General features: G+C 38.7%; 1 protein-coding gene across 1 annotated transcript in view; it reads right to left on the bottom strand.

Annotated features, from left to right (window-relative positions):
* Positions 1–27,679, bottom strand: part of cadm2a (cell adhesion molecule 2a) — a 214,090-nt gene that overhangs the window by 42,696 nt on the left and 143,715 nt on the right. The window contains exon 2 of the mRNA XM_053332287.1: positions 15,353–15,502. Coding sequence (XP_053188262.1) covers positions 15,353–15,502 — 150 coding nt within the window. The remainder of the gene's footprint in view (positions 1–15,352; positions 15,503–27,679) is intronic.

Genomic DNA, 27,679 nt, shown 5'->3' on the forward strand with positions numbered 1-27,679 from the left:
TACTAAACAGTTGTACAAATGTCACCAAACCAAACTGACGAGGGCTACCTTATCAGACACACATTCAAACTCAGTATGATTGCAGTGTCATTATTTTAATGCACAATTGAAAATTAAAGTTACATTAGACACAGTTTATATACATACAAAACTGTTTAGTTTAGTTTTTTCTTCTGGTGCTTGTAACATCTATGCTTTTTGTATTGCAACAGAATACTTTGTATATTATACACACACATTTTCACTGTTTCCTGCTTACTAAAAGGAACAAATCAAACAGTGTGGTGTAAGTTATGTATGTAAAAATATATTTTAACACATAAACAACATAAAAATCATTTTGAAACGTGATGTGAAAACTGAATTTTCTTTTGAATCTGAAAGTACACCTCTTTAGTATACCATACATGAGGTCCTCTCTGCTGGAAGCCCTTGTAGACATTTTACTTATATGAAAATGTAATCTTCCAAAAGACATAACGGCAATGGAAATCAATACAGCAATAAGAGGCTGGGATAGAGTCCTAATGAGAATTTGGCAAGATGTGAGAGCTGAAATGGATTTGCTGAAATTAGATGGCTTGTTGAAAGATACTCCACAGTCTTCAAACAAGACTTCATACTTCTGTGATACAGTGGGAGAACGTGCTACAATTTTAAAATGTGGTGACACCTTAAATACAACATGATTCATGCCTGCTGTGTCTGAGGAGTGCATTGAGAAATACAAAACCAAACCACCTAAAAGCGCATCAGGAAAAGACCATGGATTGTTGAGGCTGCTAAAAATTTCATTCACTCTGCTGCTGTGTCCTTGGCTTCAAGCCTTCCTTTTATAACTACAACACCTTTCTACAAGCCTTATTTGATATGAGCAGCCAAGGCTACTTTGCCTCACCTTTCACTCTCCATCAAAGTGAGTTGAAGCAAGTGCAGTACACTGTAAGTGTGTGTTTGCATGTGACTGTGCGTGTTTAAATTCAGCGGAAAAGAGGTATGATTGCATGTGTACAGGTGTTTATATTTTCCTTTCATGTTTGGCCACATGAAAGAATATCTTATGGTTATTTGTGAGAAATCACAAAGAGCAGAGTACCCTGGTTTTGCAACCCCTCTACAAAGATTTGAAAAGTAAAGGCCATTAGACAGTCTGTTTGTAGAGTACTTTAAAGCGTGGCTAACTGAATGATGAGAAATGTTAGTTTCTGTGTTTCAACATCCTAAAGCTTTAAAGCCAGCATTAAAAGTCATTTCTTTCCCCAAATGTTTCTGTAACCCACACACATCATGTAACCTTGATTCATTTACTGTACATCAAACACTATTTATAAGGAAAGTATGAAAAATATAAAAAATTTGTTTTATGACAAAATTTACCCAGGATATAAATTAAAGTAAGTCAATTAAATTAAAGGCCTTTTTTTTTTTTTGTTACACGCATAACTGTTTAAAAAGTATCTTGTGGTGATTCATTATCTTGCCAGGTTCTGACATAATGCTTGATTGATTAAATAAATGCCAACTGCTATCAGCTTTACCTACTTACAGTTAATGTATCAGCTATTGGTAAATGTCTAGCCCTTGAGGTTACTGTGAAAGGTGGTGTCAAGTACATATGCTACATTCTTTTTACAGCTTCTGTGTACACATTCTGCAATGATCATAGAACTGACAAATATAGAAATGTCTCAGCGAGCATGTCATTTGGCTTGGCCAAGGGATGGATATCTTTTCTTTACTGGTACCAATCTAAACACCTACAGTTAATGGCAGTAGAGTTGTAACAACAGCTGTTCTCTTTCATTTGTTATTGCATTTGTTCTGTCCCTTCCCATGCCTTGCACCACCAGTTATCTATACATTGAGCTCAGCAGGCGTGACATGTTGATATGAGAACATGACATATCTTTAGGCTTGGCAGCGGTGACAGTTCATTCCTGCTCCTATACATGTGTGTGTGAGAGTACACATGGTCATCAATGCAAGACCACCAAATTAGTTTTAGTCTAACGCACTGCCAGTTCTGCTAATGGCTAAACCTGTCCTGAAAAGATAGTTGGTGTTTCATTCAGTATGTACATTATTGTCTCATCAAAGCATACATGTAGACAAAGAACAGATTACTTGAACTGATTCTGGACAAAGAACAGTTTCTCTTTTAATTTCGATATCTTTCTGTATTCCATTCTGTCTTTCTCTGTTTCTCTCCTTCCTCCCACCTGCAGACCTCATTCTGTCGACTCAGGCAGCTCAGCTAACCTGCAAATGTGTACAAGTTAAACAATGCCTCATTTCAACTGTTGTCTTATTTGCTCTGGGCTAGGAAGTATGGGCAGGCAAACATTAGAAAAAACATTTACTGTCTTTCCTCTCGCTCTTCAACAGCCTGTTTGAGGTGTTTGAGGTATGAGATTGAGCGACATGGATTGAAAGATACATTGAATATTTGGACTCCTTGGTCGATTCAGAACCTCAGCTTCGATGAGCTGAACATTTATAATGAGAGAGATTGTAAAAATAATAGTAAAGTAACTTGGCTGAATCAATGTGACTGAATAACAACTAAAATAAACATGAACAAACCAAAAATAAAAGCATGATATAGCAATTAACACAGATATTAAAATATTTCAAGACTCCCTGAATATTCTAATCAGTCAGATCAGATTCTGGATTCAGTAACCACAATCATGTTTTAAGTGTTGCTTCTGCATTTTTTCAGTGCTTGCAGGCAGAGCTCTAGTTAGTTTTGATGCCAAAAAGCAGTATCATCGTGATCCCCCTGGAAGGGTAGATTCAGGCAGGATTTAGAGACATGAAAGGCATTATATATAACCATGAAATCGTGATGTAACTGGTAAGGATACTATGGTGTACTCAGGAATACAGAAAAAAACATTTGCCCTTAGATTAAATCAAATGAATAAAATAGGTCACACAGGGCCAAACCAGTTCGACAGACAATTACATATAATATGGTTGCTAAAATGATGTGATCATATTTTCTCTAATTTACTTGAATTGAGCATAAACTTAATTCATGTGAATCACCAAAACCTCCAGTTTGTAATTTTGTACATTTTAAAGGGTAACTTAACATCAGGTTGTTCCTCTCTAAAATCTGTTTCACCTCTAGGTGTCGTCCCAGGTGTGTTCTATTGCATCTGAAAACACACCCAAAGGTGATGACAGCAAGGCAGGAAGTAAAAATAACATTTTCAAGGGGATGTTAAGTTTCTTTTAGCAGTGAGATAGCAATAAGAATCCATGTTGAATGGAGACACATGGATATACACAGACATTCATACCATGTGTAAGGCTCACATTTATTAGTAGACTTTTTTCACATTAAAGTCCACCCACAGTTTTCCTGCATATTTTTTCCTCTCACTGTTCCTCTTCTTAACAATGCAACCTCCTGTTCTTCTCTCATTCTTTCAAGTAAGTCCAGTGTAAAAGGTTGGACATCGGCAGAGAGAGCAGAGGAGAGGAATGTATCCTTTGCTATTAGTCTGCGATGGTGCTACAGCTGCCTTCCATCCATTAGAGACCATTAGTGCTGACAGTACTGAATGTGGAGGACGACATTGTTGTCAACATCAAAGAGTGGTGGATTTATATTCTACAATAACTACTTACTGAATGAACAACCATATTTTTGCTCATTTAGCCTCGGTCTGCAACTCTTGGTGTATACAGAAAGACAAACAGAAAGCAAAGCTTCACTTTTAAGCATCAACGCTTGATTTGTTTCTGCAACAAATGGTCAATACACCTCTGTTTATTTAGCTACTTGTTAACAACAGAGCTTAGTGTATGTGTGCGTGTTTGTGACAGAGCATTGTCTTTTATTTATTTATTTCCCTTATTCTCAGCAGAACCAACACAGACTACCAAAACTATTTTATGAGTTTGTAAAGGCAGATGCAGTTTGACGTTCAGAGACCCAATGGGGGCGGAAAGATTTCTCATCTAATTACTGATACTGATGACCGCTGGCTCAAGGAGCTGACCGCGTTGAGGTTTCCCCTGAATGCAGCCACAACCGATCAGATAACAGAGAGCAAACAGCCATAACACCAAGATCTTCTGTTCCCATACACTATATTCAGAGAGGATCAGAACATTGTGAAAGTGTCAGCCATGGCTTTTTTTGAATCTGTAGAGGATGAGAAGAAAGGCACATCTTTGAAAAGGAAAACTGATACAGGGAGAAGCTGCACAGAGAGAAGGTCAAAGATGTCTTGCTTCCTTTAAATGAGAAGTGACATTTATATTTGTAGGGAAGGTGTTCAGTCAGCTGGTGAAACTGAAACTAACTGTGAATGTTTGCACAGCGTTACCTTCAACCATAATTGTCGACCCATTAGTGGGTACGCTGTTGTTATTTTGGTAATTACACTGTAGTAGCACTTTACTAATGACAGAAAATATGTTCAAGGACCATTTCACTAACTCACCCTACTGTGTGGAACAAGTAAACCTTTGTATTCTTTAGTGCTACTGTTAATACATTAGTTCATTATTTTAGTTTTAGTTTTACAAAGGCCAGAAGGAAAATCAAGTCAAATTTGACCATAACAGTTATATCTGCCATTTCTGACCAGGTATACAATAAATGCCTTTTAGTTTGGCCGTCTGTGATCATTCAGCTGTTGAAATGGTAGCTTGTAACTGTCGTTATTGGGCTCGTCTTATTTGGTATGAGTGTGATGACTTTTTTAGAGAAGCTCTGTAATGGTTTTGCATGTAGTCCTCATAAAGGCCATTTATGATGGAAATAATGATATTTAGCATGATGTGTGAATTTGGATATACGTTGTATTCAGATTGACCACTAGTATAAGGGTTAATATGGCATTTGTAGGCCCACGTCTGTCTATGCTGTCAGGTTTTTAGTTGTATCTTACATTTTTCAGTATGTGTGTTGTACTTGAGCAAAACATTAATGTAAATCTATGGTCTTCTTACCCAAAATAACTTTTTTATGTGTAAATCTGGGAGGAGGGGGGCACTTCAAGTTTGGTCACCATAGGGAATTACACTGTGTTATTTCCAGGCCTGTTCCTCAGAGGTAACACATTTTACACAATTTCCTAATAATTTTCATCATGCTTCTGGGAAAGAAGAGTTAATTTTATTTTATTTTTTCAAAAATTGATGAAATAAATGTAATAATGAATTGTTAACATAACCTGTAGAGTCTTTTAGTTGGTACACAGCAGGTCTGCAGAACATGCAGTGAATTTTGACTACAGGCAAGCATACAATCCATCAGTGGTGTGCACAGACCATTTGAAGGGCAGGGGCGAAAAGAAAAAAAGGGCACATACAGTACAGCGCGTTTTTGACACCCAAGAGGGCAGTTTAGTGTGTTTTGCCAACTAGGAGGGCACCTTAGCACACGTTTTGGCTCCCAAGAGGGCACTGTAGTGCGCGTTTTTCAACAATTGGGCCCTTGTGCACACCACTGCAATCCATTATATAATCATTATATATGGAGACTGAAGCTTTAAGTAATGGATGAAAAAAGAAGTATTCATTTGGAATTTAATGGAGCTTTTCTTTAAGAAAACTCATATTTTAACCCAAAATATAGAGTTAGGAATCACATTTTTAGGAAATTCAGGACTCAAAATATGATGTAACTGAAAAAATGTACTCCATTAGAAAGAGGTAGCCTGCATCACATTAAAACTGAAATCTGTAACCACCAGAGGTGTTCACAAGTCATTTTTTGCAAGTCCAAGTCAAGTCTCAAGTCTTTGAGCGAGAGTCCGAGTCAAGTCTCAAGTCTTTGAGGGTCAAGTCCAAGTCAAGTCTCAAGTCTCTCGCAAACACTAAATCAAATTCAAATTCCATAAACTCTGTAAAATCCTCTATATAAGACAGTATTGATGATTGTTTCACTAGAATATACAGCAATGTGATGTGGAAAAAATACAAAGGATTTTCAATTTCATAACTGTATTTTTCTTTAACAAGAGTTTTTTTTTAACAATGCTGTAAAATACAATAAAAGAAATATATCGCACCAACAATGTTGTTTTGACAACAGGCACACAGCACACAATATTTTGCATTTTAACAATAAATGAAAAAACACACCCACAATGGTGCAAGTAAATTATGAGTTGTACTCATTTGACTTACTAACTTAAAAATGAAAAACTGGTTCTTTAAAACCTCTTTCACATTCCTGAAAAAAAAACAAACAACCAAATATTTTCCTTAACAAGAAATAACTGTGTCTTAGTAATGTTGTAAATGATAACAAAATGAAAAAACACACCAACCATGGTGCTAGTAAATCAAAAGGGACTCCTGTTGGGCTTCTTTCACTCGCCATTGTCTTAAAATCAAAGAGTTTCTAATACAGTATACAGTAGTAGACGGGCTCTGCTCGAAATGCGCGCGTACACACACGGCGCATGCGTGATGTTGGTGTTTACTGTCAGCCTCAGTCACAGCCAGAGATCACTTCCCAAATGCAAACAGAGAAGACGAATGACAGATAATAAATAATGAGAATATAAATGATAACATGAAAATAATGGTAATTTGCCAGTCTCCAGCCTCGAGTCCGAGTCGAGTCTGAAGTCAATGTGTAGTACGACTTAAGTGCGACTCGAGTACGAGTCGCAAGTCCGAGTCACCAGCTCTGGTAACCACATATACAGAGATGAACACACATATGATCTCATGTTTGCATTTGTACAGCAGAAAAACAGAGCTGACATTTGTCTGACACCAGTTTCTCTGATCCACAGGCAACACACAAAATCAATGACAACTATACAAATGCCTGCTTTTAATTACTGTACTTGCAAACACAAGCAAATGAAAAAAGCTTGTTTCACTAAAGCTGAAGGTTACTCCCACAGACAGACTTGTGCAAACAAAGGTGACAAAGAAAGAAGATGCAGCTTGCCCAAGGTCAAAGAAAAAAGTTTGTCTGTATCTTTCAGAGATGATAACTGAATCTGAAAGCTGTAAATGCCTCCTTGAATTCTCTTCTTTATCCCACCAAGGCCTGTATTTTCTGTTTGTGTTCTTGTTTCACCTCATGGTTGTTGGTATGCACTTAAATATGTTCTACTTACCAGGTGACACAACTATATTTAAACCATTTAGTGAAGTGATGGAATAGATGGCATCAGTAATGTTATACAGATGACTGCAAAAATAATATATATTTCTGAAATGTATGGTTTTCATAAAGCTGCACTTATATGGAGCTTAGTGTTATGGTTGAATACCCAAACCTGACTATAACTTATTCTTAGAGTTAGTCAGTCACATTTAGTAGTGGATGCTGTAAATGCCTGTTTCATTTTGATGACTTTTGTCCTATAATGCAGAATGGCAAAGGTCCCAATGAACCTTCACATTTACAACACTTGGCGATCATTTATTATTTTTCCTTTGTTTCAGACCAAGGGAACAAAACTGCATGTGTGGGAAGCAGGTCCAAAAAGCTTTTTTTCGCACCTCCACATATGGAAACCTGAGTCCATTATCACACACAGCCAATGATTTTCTGATTCATCAGTATGTTAACAGAGCTCACTATAATTGCAACACATCACAATGCATGCTGATGACTGCAGCACACCAGATGCAGTACATCCTCCAGTTTATGCAGTAACCATTCTTATATATAGACATATACTGTATATCTAAATTCGGTGCATATCAAGCAGCTATCCAAAGCTACTCTCCTCCACCATTAAAAGCAGCTGGTGAGCAAATATGGTGTGTGTGTGTGTGCGTGTGTGTGTGTGCATGTGTGTGCGTGTATATGAAAGGCACTTACATTTGTACAGCACAAAATCATTTGTTATATAGCCATACAGAGTGCATGCATATGCAAATAGCCATGACTCTAAACTGACTCAGTTAAGCTTATAATATTTGCACATTTCCCTTCGTCCTTTTATTTCTCTTCCCTTCCTTTTTCCTAGCAGTGTGCCATTTCCTCTCTCATCCACTACCGTCCCCTCTGACTCTGTCCCTTCATCTATCCAGGGACAGTATGTATTAGTGTAGAGCCTCAGCAGGTGTTTGCTCATTCAAGTGACACAGTTTTATAATGAGAAAAGTGCAAATTTCAGAATATACATTCAGCTGCCTGTGTCTGAATGTGACTGTTCTCTTTTCCTTGTCAACAACTCATCTGGGGACTTGAGTTTGTCTATTTCTATGTCTTTGTGTGTGTGTATGTGTGTGTGTGTGTGTGTGTGTGTGTGTGTGTGTGTGTGTGTGTGTGTGTGTGTATGTATGTGTGTGTGTGAGTAAGGGAGCGGCAGAGAGAAAGACAGAGAAAGCGAAGCAAACAGAATGCAATGTTTATTGAACAGCTTAATGTATATTCTGTATCTCAGCCATTTCTCAACCCCCATTACCTGTTATACCTTTTCCAAGGCACACCAGCTTTTTAAAATGTAAAATGTGCCATACTCCATATGGTAATTGGCTTGTGGAGATTTTTCCTGTCACAGAAATGATTTCCTTTCATCAGTTCCCACCTGCCATGCAGAGTTCAGTGAGACACCTCCACTAAACCTACTTCATTAAGTCCTTGTGAGAAGCAGGTCAGTGAGGAGTTTTTGCCTATAAAACCTGTTGTACTTTGCAGAGGGATACATTTCCCCCAGCAGCTCAGGAATGGAAGAACATGTCCCTTAGTCTATAAGGAGGTTCATATTTTTCTAGGGTGTGCCCACTACAGCCATCCCTTTAAAATGACTTTGAAAAGCTTTGGAAAAAAGTGGACAATCTTTGTAGAGCTACCTCTTCATTTTGCTGATGCTAAAAAATCCTTACAAACAACTCTGAACTTTTTTTTAAGTGTAAAATTATCATTTCTTTTCCCCAACTCCATGCTCTAGAACTTTTTCCCGGAAGAGAGAAATGAATAAGCTTGCCACTAAATGTGAGCTAATTATTCCCTTTTGCCTCAGGTACTATTCTCTACACCTCTCAAATGATAAGTGGCCCTGCTAATAAAGGCAGTAATAACTGGATCTTTTGCTTTATTTGACAATCTAGTCTCTTTCTCACCTTAACCTGCTTGACAGCCATACAGCAGAAGAAACAAAGCTGACATCTTCCTGACACAAGCTTCTCTGATCCACCAACAGTACACAATCAATGACATACAGACTATACAGATCTCTGCTTTTAATTATTATACCTGTCTGCACCTCTACATTCAATGTAAATACCAGGAAGAACAAAAGGCTTTTTTTATCAAAAGCTGACATGTGCAAAGAAAGAAGACGCAGCTTGCTCAAGGTCAAAGAAAAAGTTTGTCTGTGTCTTTCTGAGGTGATAACTGCGTCTGAAAGCTGTCGTAAAATGCCTCCTTAATTCCTCTCGTGTATCCCACCAAGGCCTACATTGCGTCTCCTTTTTCCTCTTTTTCTTGCTCTCATGTTTTATGGCCCTTGTCTTGGAGAGAGGGGACTTGTTAGGGATCTTTGGAGATTTACAGTCAGTTTTTTCCTATCAGAGAGAACACCGTAGCAATCTTCCGGATGATATGAAAGGATGTTTCATAGAGGCACTCTTCCAGGAAAAAAAGACAGCTGTCTAAAAAGTTTAACTTTCCTGCTAAGATTAAGTTTTGAGAGAAAGTTCTTCTATCTGTTTAATAAAAAGTCTGTCAGGCATTTCTCATTTTGTTATTTACTTTGGACATTTTTTAAAAGCCTATCCCCTAAATTGCTCAGGCACAGATACTCTGAATGCATCAAAGCTTTCATGGTTGAATACTGGGGAGGTGGAATGCTTGACATTCCACCTGCACTCACATATATATGTGCACTTACAAGCAGACTCACTCACACACACACACACACACACACACACACACACACACACACACAGACACACACACACACACACACTCAGACACACTCAGACACACTCAGACACACACACACACACACACACACATACACACACACACACACACACACACACACACACACACACACACACACACACACACACAGCCAGAAAATTGATTCAGCCAGCTGAATATTTGACATCTGAGGACCCAAATAGTTTCATATTCAGCAGCTTGGGCATCTAAAATTGTGCAGTTGGCCCTTAGCTGTTCACCCATAACACTAATCTTAATGTTTAAACAGATTCAATCAATGTGCAGATGGCACAGTGTTGGCAGAGATGTCCACCACAGGTAGGCACTTTGGCAATTTTACAAGCAACATCAAAATTATTACACGTATATAAAAAAGCTGCAGGTACAGTTACATTACATGTTGTGAAATTATATTGCAATAATGCACCAATGCATGCATGTGCGGCTGTGCTCCTAAATTGAGACTGAGTGGAATATCACAGTCACTATGACCTTTTGATGGTCAGTTTGTCATGTTGAAATAATTTCCTGTTGTCAGAAAGTGAATAATACTGAATGATAATGCAATCAATTCCACAAAAAACACAAGTAGGCTATACTATCTTAAAATATGACTTCGAAGAGGGAGGCATGGGGTGCCATGTTCTTATCCTGAAAAGCACACAAATTCTCTCTTACTGTGTATGACCTGCACCCTAATGTCAAGCTGCTAATTAAGTAAACACTGATACTGCGGCTTGGAAATAAATACATCTTTTTTTTCTATACAGCTTCCAGTATGTGTTCATGGTGCTTTTAAGGACCGGTAAACCACGAGACGGAAGGATCAACGGTTGAACAAGAAATTGCAAATTTGAGTGTCAGGAAAGAAATTGGATAAAGAAAGGGTTGGTAAAATTACAATAACCATATTGAATAAATGATTTAAATGTCACCTTAGCCAGTGCTCACACACAATAAGCCCACTAAATAGGCCTGCAAATTCTGCCTAGAAAGTAATCACACATGAGTTCTTTCTAGTATGAGAATAACGAATAAATTGTAATTATGCCTCATTGCTAAATTTCTCCATCCAAGAAATAAAGCTATTATCAAGTCTTAAATTACGTGAAACCAAAAGAGCAATTTGTAAAGAGATATTAGCTTCTTTTGAATGTTATAGAAAGAGAGAATCCCTCTTGCCCAATACTCATCTTTCTCTCTTGCTGGCAAAGCATAGCTTAAGTTCCTCAGTTGTAAGTGACAGAAAGGACAAAATTGGCTACTTTCGTGACAATGACTTATTTGAAATTCTAACAACTCTTCACAACCATCAGAGAACCGGAGTAGTCTCTTTCATCCGACTAAACGTCTTGGGGGTGGGCCTCAACCCTGACATTAAACAACAAAAGCAGCAAAACTGGCACCACTCAAAGGACTGTAAAGGAGCCAGTTTCTGCATTTGTCTTTGAAAAAGCAGTATGTTTATGCTAATATTTCATGGTTGACTTTAATAGAGGATGTAAGTGACACTTTGTGATATGACACATACGCAAAGACAATTATCTGTTGAATAAGAAAAAACTGGCCAAGGTCTAGTTTATTGATCTAATCTAATGTGTTTTATCTGTGACCTTGCTACTTATTCCATGAGAAATTATCGACATTTTCAAAAGGAGTTGTATGTTGATTGTTGCTAATTTTACAGTCCAAATTTTTGCACTGAAAAAGTTGCCGAGCTGGATATATTTTTGAGCAACTGTGAGCTTGCCCTAATCCCCATCTTCTTTTTCTCAACAGGCAGCAAGGAAAATTAATCTGAAACCTACTGTGCTCACAGGCATTTTCAGCTGAGTCAAGTTAAGTCAAGTCAATTATATTTATATAGCGCCAAATCACAACAGAAGTTATCTTAGGGCACTTTTTACATAGAGCAGGTCTAGACCGAACTCTTTGATTTACAGAGACCCAACAGTCCCCCATGAGCAAGCACTTGGCAACGGCAACAGAAACATTGCCTAGTTGACTAGCTTTTCTGCATTTTGTTGAGATTGGAAGTGCCTGATTTCTGCAATATAATGTGGGTCAAAAAAGACAGTCCTTGACAAGTATTTGATGTGGGAGTTGAAGGACATATCCTGGTCAAAAAGAACTTCCATATTCATTATATTGGTACTGGAGGCCAAGGTAATGCCATCCAGTGTAGCTATATCATTTGATAATGTGTTTTCAATGTGTTTCAGCTGATTATGATAACGTTTGTTTGGTCTTAATTTAGGTGCAGAAAACTACAGGTCTACAAGGTCTTTATGTCCTTAAGGCATGCTTGGACTTTAGTTAACTGATGAGTTTCATTTGGCTTAATTGATAAATATAATTAGGTGTCATCTGCATAACAATTACAATTTATGAAGTGTTTCCTAATGATATTACCTAAAGGAAGCATATATAAGGTGAATATTATTGGTCCATGCACAGAATCTTGTGGCGATCCGTGTCTAACTTTTGTGTGCAAGGAAGATTCATCGTTATAGTGTACAAACTGAAATCGATCTAATAAATAGGACTTCACGCAGTTCCTTTTAATGCCAATTAAATGTTCCAGTCTCTGTAATAGAATGTGATGGTCAATGATGTCAAATGCAGCATTGAGATCTAACAAGACAAGTACAGAGACAAGTCCTTTGTTCAATGCAATTAGGAGGTCATTTGTAACTTTCACTATCTTCTCTCTCTGCTGTGAGGTGCACTAAATCCTGACTGAAAATCCTGAAATAAACTATTGTTATTACCGAGACATCTTTCTTTTCTCACACCGCCAGTGGCACCTTGGAAACACTCACCATCTGAGTGCCCCCATCAGCATGTGCATCTGAATTCACCACATTCAGCAAGACAACTTCCAATGCACACACACAAACGCACATACAGTAGACACACACAACCAACCAAAAACAGTAATGTAATTCAGGGGTCTCAGTAGTATCCCTTTGCCTTTCTTATAATAAGAGAGTCCTTGGCTGCTTTTTCATTTTCAATCTCAGGGCTCTGCACTAGAAATGCCATGAAATAGACCCCCAGGCCCGACCCCTGGTGTTATATGGGATAACTTGCAGAGAGCATCAACTGTTGAATTTGCTGTTTCTGAAAAAATGGTAGGTAAGTGAAAATGTGAACAGTTGAAAATTGAAATGCTTTGCACATGAATTGATGCATGCGAAAATAAATACCAACAGAGACACACATGCACACGTGTGCATGTGTGTCTCTGTTGGTATTTATTTTCGTGAACACACACACACACACACACACACACAAACACACACACACAAACACACACACACACACACACACACACACACACACACACACACACACACACACACACACACACACACACACACATATATATAGTGTGTGGACTCACAAATGGACACAGCAGCCAGCGGGCAGAGGGATAATGGAAGTAGACTGTGTAAATCCCATATGTGCTTAATCCAGACACTTACAAGAGAGTGTGATTCATACTCTATTACACTCCACTAATACAGCTGAGAGACGCACAAGGCCCAATCATTTCAGCAGGCATGAACCAACAAAATAACAACCATGAATCCTCTTTATGGGGACTATAATGCAGAGGGTGCGAAAGGTCAGGAGTAAACCTTTTGTACTTATTAGCCATTAAAACATTGGTGGCATTATGCTGCACCAACTTCTTGTGTTTTCTTTCCCCTCAGAATGCGTTTGTGTGAACATACAATGGCGTATATGTAAAAAAAAAAACTTCAAATCTCGAAATATTACTCCTCTCCTCCAGGTCAGGATTTTTTTTTACATAATGGCCCTAACATGCCGTCGTAGTGAATGTGAATGTGTGGAAAGATAACACATTTAAAGGGAGGAATTTCTTTCTTGAACTGTGAATGTGTCCAGTTAATATGAATCTTTTTTGCCGATCAAAGTATTCTGAAGGCTAGCTTCTCTCAGAATGTGGGGTGTAAGGTCAATAAGGTTGTAAAAGTCAGATATGAAAGACCTTTCTTGTTTTCCTATCATATACATTAAATACTGTCATTAAATATTCTATATCTTCAGTTTGATAAAAACAATATTGAAGACATTAATATTAATTACATTAATTTTAGCTTAATTTACATTCAACTATTAAATATTGCAAAACTTACCAAAATCTTAACATTTCAACTATTAGTTTGAGTAAACACATTCAAATAACTGGACTTGTTTCCCTTTCTAGAACATACGTAAAGTCCATAAGGAGCACTGAATGAGATATTCATTATACATCATCAGGACAAGTGAGACACTATTCTTAGCCTGCCACAGTCCAGTATTGTGGCTACTCTTTATAAAAGGAAGTCTAAGCTTCATTGTATGTTTCACATTACAAAATGTCATTGTGGTTGCACTGAAAAGATTTCAATGTCAGTATTATGTTATCCTCATTTTTGGCAGTTGCCCATCACAAGGCTCAGTACATTACCATTGGCTGGTCATGCTGTAACACAAAATGTGGAAGGGTGTCTTTGGTCATGAAGGGTTAGGTGATCGGGTTTGTTCTTTTGGCTGAAAATGCATTCATATGTGCTAGAGGCAGTATGAGCTACAGGGTGGCAGAGAAGGACACCTCAACTGCACAGCAGGGTGAGTGTTTGACCTTGAGAGTGTGGGTTGTTTCTGATGTTCTAATATAATTTGAACACCAGTTTAAAATGTTTGAGTCTGCACCTTTTAGATTCAGATAAAAAGGCATAGAAAAAACACACTGGATCAACCATTTCTTTTTCACAGCATGTAGTCAACCTTCTCCAACATTTGAGATGGCAGGAAATACAAATCAGTGACAGCAATCACCAAAACTACTGTAACTATCTATGGTAGCCTGTTCCTTGTATCCCTCCTGACCTCAATATCCAACCAAATTACACCTGTGTTTATCTATTTCTACTTTCCAGCTATCCAGGTATACAAAGTGAAACATTCTAATGTGGATGTGAAATGGACAGCACACATGCAAACAAACACAGACATTAAAGACCACAGATTGTTCATGGCAGGAGTTGCTCAGCACAGGTTAATGTGTTTTTCCAAGCAAAACAAGTCAGAAAGAGAGCTGGCCATATCTACTCTCAAGTGTTCTCTTTTGCAGCAGTGTGTGTGTGTGTGTGTGTGTGTGTGTGTGTGTGTGTGTGTGTGTGTGTACTCTGCTGTGAGAACAGAACACGGCAGGTAAACACAGCAACATGAAATGTGGGACAGATGCTATGATAAAATAATGACAGCACCTTATTCAAGTGACAAACACACAGGAATTTGGAATGTTTTTTTCCAAGTTGCTCTCCACCCTAAAAAGTTTTGGTGTGTTTTTGTGCATTTCTCAACTGCCACAAACTTAACACAGGTACTACTTGTAACACTGCATCTGTTGTGCACCTGCTGATGTCAGTCATTCCACCAACTAACCTTTCTTGTCCCCGAAAAAGAGGGTCTGCTGTGCCGGGTTTGACCACTGGAGGGAGGTGTTGTCATTAGACTCCACACGGCAGGTCAGGTTTGCTGTCCCGCCCTCTGTCACCGTGACATTCTGAACCAGAGGGTGCTGACCACTTATGCCTGCAACATGACATGAAAGAGAAACAATTTAAAGGAGATGAAGCGTCAGGAGGGGGCCAGAGGAAAAAATTAAAGACATAGAGATAGACGTAGTGAGACAGGTGGTTAATTTTTATTTGCTTGAATTCATTTAAAACACTTAAATTCATCCTTACAGTGATCACATAAAAATAAAACTATGGTTCAGAAAGACACACATGAATACAAGATAGAAAGAGACTAAGAATACACATAGCACTGTAGGACAAACAGAGGCAATCTGGTTTGCCTCTTTAAAAATGCTTAACATCCTAATTACATAGCAAATGTTCAGGCAGGATGGCCAGTCACTACTGTGTGCTAAATTAGACCCTAACATAGAACACACAGGGGGCATTTAGCCTGTGGTACCAACCCTGAAACCTTTGCTACGCAGGGAACACCATTTAAAAACTGTTCTTCATCGACCTGTTTGCATGTGTGGATGTTGATGTGTGTAATTCCTGCAACCAGTAAGAAAATACAGAAAGGCAAACAGAGTTATGTAATTTGGTGTGACCTCTGAGCTGAGTTAAGTTCATTTTCAGCACCATCGACAGGTCAGTTCTGCAACTGGTTTTCTGTTAGTTTTCAGAACCATGGACAGCTCACACTATTTTGTATGTCTCTGTATGCATTTTTGCGTGAGCAGATACGCAGTTGAGAGTGTGTGTGCATGCTTTCTTGCGTGCATGTGTATTTGTTAGGAAGACTGAGGGAGCAAGTAAGTAAGTAAGTAAATAATATTAAGCATAAATCTATCCTTGTCCCTATCCCCAGAGGACAGGTTTAAAAACTGTGTGAATGTGTGAATAAAGCCTTAGGTAAAAAAGATTATTCATCCCCAGCTAACTCTCTTGTCATAAACCACCATCCCCTCAGGAAAAGATAATAAAAAATTATATATATATATCTATATATATATAGATATATATATATATATTTATTTAATTATTTATTATATACACATACATTAGGACAGAAATGAGAACTATTGTGACATTTTTAAATGACACAACGTCAATTTCCATGTGATTTAATTTGATACCCTTCCATCCAAAACACTAAGAATGTATTAGATCACTTTCCCTGTGTGAATATCAGCAGGCAGGTTTGTGTTTTCCTTACATCAGTTAATGATTTGCACAGGTAAGATAAACAACCCCTAAATAGTGCTTGTCTACAGGGTTAGTGGATGAAGCATCATCACTGACAGACTTGTTGTGAACGATGTGTCGAGCGGAGAGAGGATGAGGTGAAGGAGGAAAGGAGAGGTAGGGAGAGGTAAGTCAAGGAGCACGGGTCATTTCCAGTGTTGATTAAGGCCTCCCGAGGTTAATCATGCGTGCGGGAGATAGAGAGGGGAGAAGAGGGAAACGGAGGAAAAATGGATCTGAGCTATGGGAGGCTAGAAATATGTTTTATTCATGAAAGTTTTGCATGAGGCATGATCTGCCAACAATTTACCATTCTCCTGCTCCTGCCCTTGCTCTCTTTATTACTTCCTCTCTTTAAATCACTTACTTTTTCTCATTTTTATTACTCATGCAGTTGGGTGACATACAGCCCAGTGTGATGCATTTTATTCCCTTTGTACTGGCAACAAAAGGAAGTCAATAGTTAACCAGCAAGCTGAAGAGAAACACTGGTGATTTTGTAATAAGGATCTACACAATATGACGTAGTGTATAATTTCTGTTCATTATTGCTGTGGATGTGACACTGCAAAAGCTCATTGACAATGGAGACACTTGGGGGAATATGCTTGCTTGAAATTGTCATCACTGAAAATGCAGTTTGCTAGGTTGTTCTCTAAATGATTTGATTTTGACAAACAAGAAAAGGTAATGTTTGAGTGATTTAATAGTTACTACAAAACTTCATACTCCTCTGGAGAAAATAGGCACTTCCGAAATTGCAGACTATGAAACAAAAATATAATACAGTACCATTGCAACCGTGCTACAAGATATAAAAATATGTGTATATAGAAATACTATATTGTAGATATGTTCCTGTGTGCTTCTCTTATTGTTGCTCTCCTCCTCTCTCATGGTACTAGTCTCTACATAAAGTTACAATAGTCGGGGGATCCCTCTTACTAAGCCCTGCGTCAGTGTCTCGTGCTACGCGTCCAGTGGGACTGAAAGAGCCAAAGGGGCCACAATGATGGTTATATTAGCACAGTGCAGTGCTCTGTGCGCCTAATTGGCCAGTGGAGTAGGTTCCTCTATTCTCCCCTCTGGCCACCCAGACCTGATTTAAATGTATCTCCTGAGGGAAGGAGGCAGCTGCTCTCCCCTGATTTCCATGTCTAAATTTAGGTCCTTCCTTCACTTCAACTCTATGCTTTTTCCTACTTTCAGTTTCTTTCTCTATTTTTTCCAGTTCACATCAATTCCACTCAGTTCCCTCTCTCTCTATATATTCCTCTCTCTGTGTCGAGGCTCCTTCTCTAGTCGATCCCTGAAGGGTGGCATTTCCTTTCTTTGTATTTTTCTTTGTCTCTCATTTTCATATACTCTGTGTCTCCTGGTGAAACCCTAGACTTTCAAGTATATCTTGATCCCACCTCCTTTCTTGTGCTAAAGTGTGCTCTATCTCTCACAGAGAGCGGGGTCAGTTTAATTGCCCTCCACTTTGACTGACATGCCAGGGCTAAACCAGGTCAACAACGACTTTCTCATCTACATGACATTAGGAAATAATGACGTAATGAAATTAGTTTTGCATTATTTAGCTTGAATGGGATAATATATAAACATACATGCCATATAGAGCAAGATCTGATTCTTTTGGAATTATTACAGCTGTCTCAAAACAAACAGTAACATATTATTTCCTGTAGAGACACTAAAACAGAGCACATTCCCATGCTTCAACCTCCACACAGTGGTCTCCTTAGATGAGCTGAATCTTACATTTTAATGGGACCCAGTCAATACCCCACATTCCTTCCCTCCACCTAAAAGTAGGCATTTGCACTGGCTAATAATCAAGGCTGGCCACAGAGCTTCCCAGCATCATCATTTGGACTTCGGACCAATATTTTCCTCAAAAAAACAACTATTGCTCCCAAAAGTATACGCCTGAGCACCCAGTAGAGATATTCACAGGATACATTCAGACACACAGTACCTGTTGACGAAGCAAACTGCCGGACAAATAATACTGATAAGAGTATCCCGAATGCTTCCTGTCTGCTCTCCGACATGACCTTTCAAGCAAGAGCAGCTGAGTCTACTAACCTTTCTTATTTAGGCATTCAAGAAGGAGAGAAAAGGAGAGAGATGCAGTCAGACAGACGGACAGCCTGGAGCTACTGACCTTTATACCAGGACTCAACTGAGCTGTAGAGCTATGATGTATGGCAGGGAATACAGGATTACAAAATGGATAGAGGCAGTCCACCGTTCTAATTAGCCGAGTTACCTTTTAAGCAAGTTGAACATACCGGATGAATGCACTTTTGGAACACATCACTGTAAATTTAAATTACATTTTTTTGTACATGACGGGTCTTAGTTTTGAAGATTTCTGAGATCTGGGAACACAGTGATGTTGCTACCACAAAGCAAGAAACAGAAGCACTCAGATGATGAGACAGGTTATAAACAAGCCAAAAACCAAAAGCATACCAGTGATATCAGTTACAATTTATCATTGCAAAGGAAAAAAAACTGTGTGTGTACACTCAACTACGGTGAGTGCAATGGGTCAAAATTAAATTAGAAAGCTTGCATGCCAACAGTGCCAGAAGTTTACAAAGGTCAGTTTGGGTCATAATCTTATTGTTCATTTATGTTTTCTCTTAAGCAAATACATTCTGTTAATCTTGGTGTTTGTTTAAGAACAAACTTGTAATGAACCCAAAGTAACCTTTAATTATTCAAGCTTAGTGACAGTCATCATTCATACCTAATCTAGAACTGCCTTCCCTTATAGAGCATTATAACTGCTACTTTTTTTATCATTATAATTTTTGTGTGTAAGTTTTTTAAACCACATACAGCAGACATCAATGCACTGCAGAGCACTGTCTAAGATACTCTGACAAGGTAAAGCATGAGCCCAAATGGCTTACTGTTCAAAATGAATCCTACTCAGAAGATGCAGAGGATCACATAGGATCACATAGGATATGACAGTGTTACCGTGACAGTTAGCATCTGTAAGGTTACACAGCTGGATACACAAGCTTCTCAGAATGAGTGATTCTGAGAGTGTCAAGAAGCAGGGTGGCCTTGTGATTGGAGAGACAGTACAAGGTCAAGAGTTTTGATCATCTCAAGGGGATGAATTTATCAACTAGTCATGTATCTTGTCAAAGTGTCTTTCAGCAGTAACAATAAACTGGTTTAGAGCATCATTAAAATGTAACACGGAATTTAACTTCCAGACAGGAAAGTTGTTCTCTGTACAAGAACCAATTCTAGCTGATAATGTGGAACAGGAAATGTTAGTAACTTCCTGGAACAGAAGCTAGAGTAGTGCATCACCACTCCATGCCCTCACTCTGGGACTCTTCCTCCCTCTGTGACAATTTTCACAAAAACCTCCCTTCCTTTTTTCTCAGTAACCCATTATACATACAGTCAAGTTTCTTTCTCTTTCAATATGACCTTTTTCACGCCTTCTATCAAGATGCATCCCAAATCCACATTGCATCTAATATGTGATTTATCAACATTTCATAACACTATTACACCTGGCATGAAAAATGAGCCTCCAGTATTCGCATCAGAATTAAATTGCACTTTCCTACATCTGTCTTTTTAAACAAGAAAGCATTGGAAGGGTTACAGCATTGTATGTCATTTATCTTTTAAACCTCTTGAAATCAGAGGAGAAAGTGAAGTCTGGCTTAACAAACACACACAACACAAACAGCCAGACCCCCATGTTTGTGCAAGCCAGCTGTCATATGTAAGTCTTCTGCAAGTCAGAATATTTTGCGATGAAGGAATAAAAACATAATAAAATGGATTTAGAGCAGCTTTGTTTGGAAAGGGGACACATGCCTTCATCACAGTCACACTGCACTATGTAAAAAAACACACTCAATTCATCCTCCATACATTTAAGGATACATGCATTTCCCCATTAAAAATTCAAATAAATTCTGTGAGTGTTTGTGTGTGTGTGTGCATGCTTCAACTCTAAACTTGCTTTTTTTGACAGTGATAAGATTCCAGCTTTAAGCAAAGGAATGCACCCCCTGCAGAGGGTGGAGCCACCTTTCTATTCAGTGCTGGTGTACAACCACCTCAGGTCATTTTTTATCTGGAGATATGAAATTACCAACACACATTCTCATAATTAAACAGTAGTATGGATCTATAATACAGCTAGCAAAAAAACAACCTATAGTTATGTTGACACCATCTAGTGACCCTCGTAATGCACTCCAGGACGACACATCGGACTGTAATATGCCACTTTACAAAACTGTAATGAGTGTTACAAAACGACAAAAAAAAAATTATATAAATTATGGCATGACAACACTGAGGTTAAGGTCTGGTTAGATTTAGGCACAACAACCACTTGGATAGGATAAGGGAAAACTCATGGTTTGGGCTAAAATAATCACTTTAAATGTGGTTTATATTTCTATAAAGTTACACAATCTTTGTCATTATGGCAACAGTAAATATATCTAATCATCCACCCAACCCACCTCCTCCTAATATGGCAAAATCATCTCATCAAGTCACTTTATACAAACATCATCCGAACTGCATCACATCCTAGATGGCATAAACAGGTCGATTTGAATTTTAGACCTATACTGTCGTTTTTCTTGTTAGGACAGGCTGGGAATTAATTATCTTCCACCAGAAAGGCTGAGTTTGGCTGCAATGTTATCATTTACATACAGTAATTAGACTGGGCAGCTGTTCGCGCTACCATCACAAATTTGACATCCAACTCAACCCCTGAAGACAGATCAACAAAATATCACCTACTTCTCTGAGGTGCTATTAGCTGTTGTGTAAGCCTGACATGCGGCAATAGTGAGAGGACAGCATGGTAAGTGCTACGAGCTGTCAGGGGGACAGTGAACTCTGTCTGGGTCTCTTTTTTGAGATGGGGGGGGGGGGGGGGGGGGGGGGGGTGTTACCATCTCCAGTAGCATCTGGGCTGTGAAAGGGTTTGACAGACATTGTTAAGACAATAACAAAACATCCACAAAGAGCCTCCTATGTTAGCACCCTCTTACATGTGTACAAACCACTAGACAAGCAACAAACATGCCAGAGCACACAGCAGTTTGTCTTTTTAGTTGGTGAAGAGAGCCACAGCTAAATTTCAGAGTAATGTTGCTTTTTAGGAGCCAATACCATCATTTATAAATACAAACACTCTAATTTCAATTCCATGACCAGCCACTTCCAGACACCAATGTCATTTGCCCAGTATTGCTGCCCTTGATTCAGCCACATTAATTTAAAGGGCAGAGATATAAACCTCTGCCTGTTCTCTCCTTAAGTTCAAGCTTCTGTGTCCAGAGTGGCCGGGATCTCACTATGCTTTTGGAGCCAAGGGCAGAAATCTCATGGTTTTATGGCAGAGGTAAACCTGGCCTTCATAAATACTTCATACTCTGTTTTCTTCCAGCTGGCAAAAACTAGCAGAAGAAGTTGAGAGCCAAGGCGAGGTGAGGTACTGAAGCACATATTTTGACAGATAAATGTAAGTAAGAGGGAGTGGAGTAAACAATGGAGGCAAGTACCAAAACATTAGAACAATATCTTGCACGTTTCCCTGTAGTCACACAGTTGCAGATGTTAAGCAGACATGTGGGACCCAGCATTTAAATGATGTAACCCTTATTTATGCACATACAGTATAAGCGCAGTTCCCTGTGTATTTGTGTTTTGCTTGTTGTACGTGTCTACAGTATATGTGTGTATGCTATATGTGTGTGTTAGTGATGCAAAGTGCTGGCTGAAAGTGACCAATACTCAGTTCAGCCTTTTTAGAAATAGCAAAATCCCAGTCTCATCTGGTCTATTTTCAGTACTACAAGGACAGAGAAGGCAAGGATTTGTCTATGTACAGTGTGTCTAGCCTCAAATATGTCACTCCATTCCCTCTTCAAATATAAGTGAGAATCAGTATTAGTACTCACCCTCTCTTGCTGGCTTAGTGGGTTTTGCAAATAAAATGTCATAAATGCATAAGGTTGGGAAAATCCAACTGACTGGCTATTGAAATTCTCAGATTTTCTCAAAATAACGTGGAGGAGAAATGAGCTTGACTCTTTTTTATCACATGAAGTAATTCATTTCTTATGCGGTGAGAGCAGAATGATCGCAGGCAAGGGTGGCATTCATGAGGGAAATCAGACTAATCGCTGCTGCCACCAAAAACTCCCAAATTCCCCAAATCAACATGACTCAGTGTGATTTTCTAATGTGTGGTGATGTGTTGACAGATACTGTTCATTTAAGAGGGATCTTGGGAAATGCTTCTCGCCTCAGGGGATATCTGCGAGACTCAGTGAGCAGAAAGTGCTAGTTTTAAAAACAGCTCTTATCATTTCAGCTCATATGACAGACTTACTTTGCTGCAACGCTTTATTTTTTTTAAAACTGCAACTTATAGGAAGGGCCTGCAGTTGCAGGGTTGACACTTAAGATCTCGTCTCAAAGCTAAGCTCAGGCTGGTCTAATTACATTTGAATATGTGATGTGAGCAAACTCGTAACTTGTATGACTGCTAAAAGTGATACAAGTTTGGACTGTGTTTTTTAAATGGCACACCATCCCTTTACATTCCTTTTACTTTACTTGTTTTTACTCTTTTACTAAATATTACAGGCTAATCCCTAGATTACCATTGGTTTCAAATGTTTTCTTCTAAGTGCAATCTTAAACTGGTAATACATGATAACATTGACTTGGATCAATGGATGTTTCTTCTTTCTGGTAATTTTGCATTCCTGACTGTGACGCCATTATGTTGTCACATTTTCTAAAAATACTATAACTCTGATTTAATCTCCTACCAACAGGAATATCCGTCTTTGGTGGTGTATACAGTAATTGGCTGTACAATATGTGCAATTGCAAATGAATACATACAAAAGGCAGCCTCAATCAGACACACAGAGATATGTATGTAACTGAAGGACTCTCACACATACACAAACACACACACACTCATGCCGACGAACTGGTGCTTTGAGGTGAACTGAGCCTTTATCTGCCCACTGATCAGCATGAAGCTTATCTGGCTTGTTATGTTTTCCTACCAATAGCCTCATTATAAGGGCGAGAGAGGCAGGAGGGAGACATGTGCTTGACTCTGATCTACACATCCTCTGTTCCCCTATTAAGAGTGCAATGGATTTCCTATACCTAACAGTGAGATAGAAACAGATGATAGCCAGGTTAGGGTGGCCTTTGAAGAGAGGACGGGTTCAACAGTGAATGAGATGGAGATCTTACAGTTGCATTCAAACACACAGGGCTGGATGTTGGCCCAGAGAGACACGATTTAAATTAATTACGCATTCAGACGCAGCAGGAAAACAAGAACATTCTGCGTTGTGGAGTGTAGAGGGAAAACATGTGGTGTCGGTGCTGTTACTAGCAGTGCTGCTGCTGAGAATGATGATGAGGAAGAGCAGAAGGGGAAGGGAAACAGTATTGTAAAGCAAGGGAAGGGTTTTGACATGAGTGATAAACCAGATCTATTACCTTACAATAGGCAAACTTTTGAAAAGGATGAACCCACTTGGAATTGCAGTATGATTGGTGTACTCTTGTGTGATTGTACAAAAGAGGCAGTTTTATCACAACGGACTGTTTGCTGTTAATAAACAGAAGGCAGACTGGCCATTATGATTCAGAATCTCCCTCGTAAATGTCACTTATTCAAATAGGAGTTCCCTGAGAAGGATGCATCACATGAGAAAATGGTGGAGTGTGCTCATCAATCACAAACAATATAGAGAGTATTTCCAGGGGAACATTTTTGACTCCACTGCATGAGCAGTATATATTTTCTTAAAACAGAAAGTCATTTAATTGACTAGATTAGATTTTTTCCCCCCAGAATGCCAAGTTGCATGTGATCAAGGTGTTCACATGAACTGTTTTCAATGTTTGTGTTTAACTGAACAATATGGAAGTAGTCAGCAGGTAACAGCAAGAGATCTCAGGTCCACTCAGTCCTGAAGAACTGCCCTGTAATGTAATACCCAAGTGGATCCTATTTAATCAGCACATAAGCATCAGATCATGTGGAAAATCCTGGTCACTGCAGAAAGTGATTGTCTTCTAACCACCTATTGTTCAGTTAACTACAGAATGTTTTATTGTTTTTAGTCTTTCTATGACTTTACATGCATTTTACAACTTTACTGTTGATGTTTTCTCTCTATTGACTGTTCAAATGATCCTGGCTATTTGGATTGGATCTGATAGTGCTTGGGTTCCCTTTGGAACAAGTCTCGCTTTTTTGAAAATCAATGTTGGGTACGTTTTTTATGGCTTTTCTTGATTCACCTTTATTTTCAAGCTTGACTCAGATCTGTTTTTTGTTACATTTTATAACACATAATTGGAATGACTTTCCACTTTTATATGTACTGCCTAGACTACTTGACATGAATTGATAGCTGCCCTTCCACATCTCTGCTCTTCAAATGACTGTATTCAAGACCTCTGATGGTATGATCGTTAGCCAGAGACGGTTATTTAACAGAAGGAGATCACAGTTATAGTTGTGGTTGACTAAATTCTTAGTTTTGAGAAGCAATATTTACTGAAGCACACAGTTGAATGAAATCAGGTTATCTCCTCTCAAATAAACACTCTGACTCTGACTCTCTCTGCTCTCTGACTCACTCTGATCTACAATCTTTTCTCACTTCCATCTAACAGATGCAGAGAATGATGGAGAAGATTTGTATCACTGTGATTTACTGCCACCTTTCCTCACAATTAAATACTCCCTTATTAATCTCATGACCTTGGACTATCCCCTTCAGTGTTTATGAGGTTGAATAATTCAGTAGCAAAAACAACAGAAAAAAAATCTATAAATATTGACACTAATATGCGTATGATATTGTAGAAGTGCTACTTTAAAACAAGAAAACAAATTGTGATCCAATGCAAACCATTTGTCATAGTTTTCTTTTGGTAATTTTGAGTGTAGTTTAGTGTCTTTGCTAAAGCAAACAAATATGACCATTAATACAAAACAGCCTATTTGAATGCTTCAATAAAATACCAACATTTCTATGTGAAAAAAATCTTAAAAAAACAAAAACAAACCTCCCTTGCTTTTTAAAAACTCCCTTTAAAAAGCACAAGACTACAATATGTAGGAAAGACCATAAAACATCAACCAATTATATTTTAAGTTGAAAAGTATTCAGTTTCACTTTTACTATACTGATGCTACTGAGGCTAGGTTAGAGGTAGTGCAGGGAGATGCAGCCACCACTCACCTCGAACTTTGCCTTTTGAAGCCATCACTGTAGAGTCCCCAAGTAGAAAGGAGGGGTTGGATGGACAGCAAGAGAGGCAGACGCCAGAAAACAGAGGAAAAAAGACAAAGAAAGAAGAGAGAGAAAGTGATTAGATAACTGTGGGAAGAACGGCGCACCTCTATCTGTTGCTCATGTGCAGAAACAACATTGTCTTTATCTTGGATGTCAATCACGAGGGCTGAAACCCACCAGATTGTTCAACCCTGAAAGAGAGTGTCCTGATTTAGCTCATCCGCAAATTGAGACCTTACAGTGTTGCACCTTTTAATTAGTCGCGTCAAATCATCTGGATCATGTGAGAAGGCTTGCTGCTTTCTAACGAGCTCACAAGACCCATAAGGATATGGGCATACTGTAGATATCATGTCGCTGATTAGTGAGGGTTTTGCTTCATTTGATGTCTTGTGGAAATTACAGACTTTGTGGACATTTTACAGTGAAGAAGCATATTTTTAGTGTGATGCCTTCATGGCTTTTGTTTTGTGTAGACACAGAGGAAATGATGATTTGTCATGCATGCAAACACTGACGCAGGATCATATTAGGTTTTGACTGACAGCACTGTAATCAGTTAGGAGCAGTGCAGACAGGATTGTCGTCTAGCAGAAAATATGCCATGATAAGAGAGGGTTCAATGAGCAGCTTGGAGAAATCTATATAGGCCCTTATAGCCATGTACAAAAAAAAAACAAAGGGAGCCACAACACAGAGGACCTAACCGACAACATAAGCATCACCTCTGAGACATCCTGCGGGTAAAAACATAGAGGGGAGTGAAATAAACAACATAGATTGTCTATTAGTGTGCGTGTGTGTCTGTGTATATGTGTGTGTATCCTGAGGGAATGACTCTTATGCTTCACACACACTGCTTTGCCAAATTGATGGATCTATTGGAATGCCTCCAGTGAGCCTGAAAACCTCTAAGAGACAACGCCTGGAAAAAGAATGAAAGAGGAAGAACAGAAAATCTAACCGCAGGTGCAGAGTCTGCAGGTTATAAAAAACATTGTGTCTTTCTTTTCGATTACACATTTATAATCACCCTCCTTTTACACAACATATATAAACAAAAAATGTGTAATTGCTGATCAACATATTGTAAAGATTGTCAGAGAGGGAGCAAAAAGTAATCCTGAAAACAGCCTAGAGATACAAACTGGCTGCTCAACAGTCAGCGACTCTTTCAACTCCTGCATGGATATTGTTATGTTAATGTTGAAGTGCTGATCAAATCATTTAGTAGATGACGGATATGATTATGTTTTGTTATTACCATCATACCTTGCTAAGGTGCAAGGTAGCAAGGAAGTGAAAGAAATAAACTTATAATTTCTAGTGATTTGTCATAAATTTTCCAACTTAATTTGCACGTTTTGGGTTGTCAGCATCACAGCACATTTAGTGACACACCACAGGGGGCAAATGAGAGGAAAGCCAAATTAATCATATAAGTCACAGATTAATTAGAGTACAAACCATACCTCTTTTTCCCTTACATATGAACAAATGCACACACAAAGGCTACCTCACACTTTGCTGCTGTGTCACTGGTCAAGAGGGAGAGGGGCCAACAGAGAAACAGGGCAGCGAATGTCACGAGACTGATGACTGTGAAATATTCACCCAGCGAAGTCTGACCCTGCCTT

Source organism: Scomber japonicus, chromosome 13, assembly GCF_027409825.1.
Source record: "Scomber japonicus isolate fScoJap1 chromosome 13, fScoJap1.pri, whole genome shotgun sequence".
In the NCBI taxonomy this organism is placed as follows: Eukaryota; Metazoa; Chordata; class Actinopteri; order Scombriformes; family Scombridae; genus Scomber; species Scomber japonicus.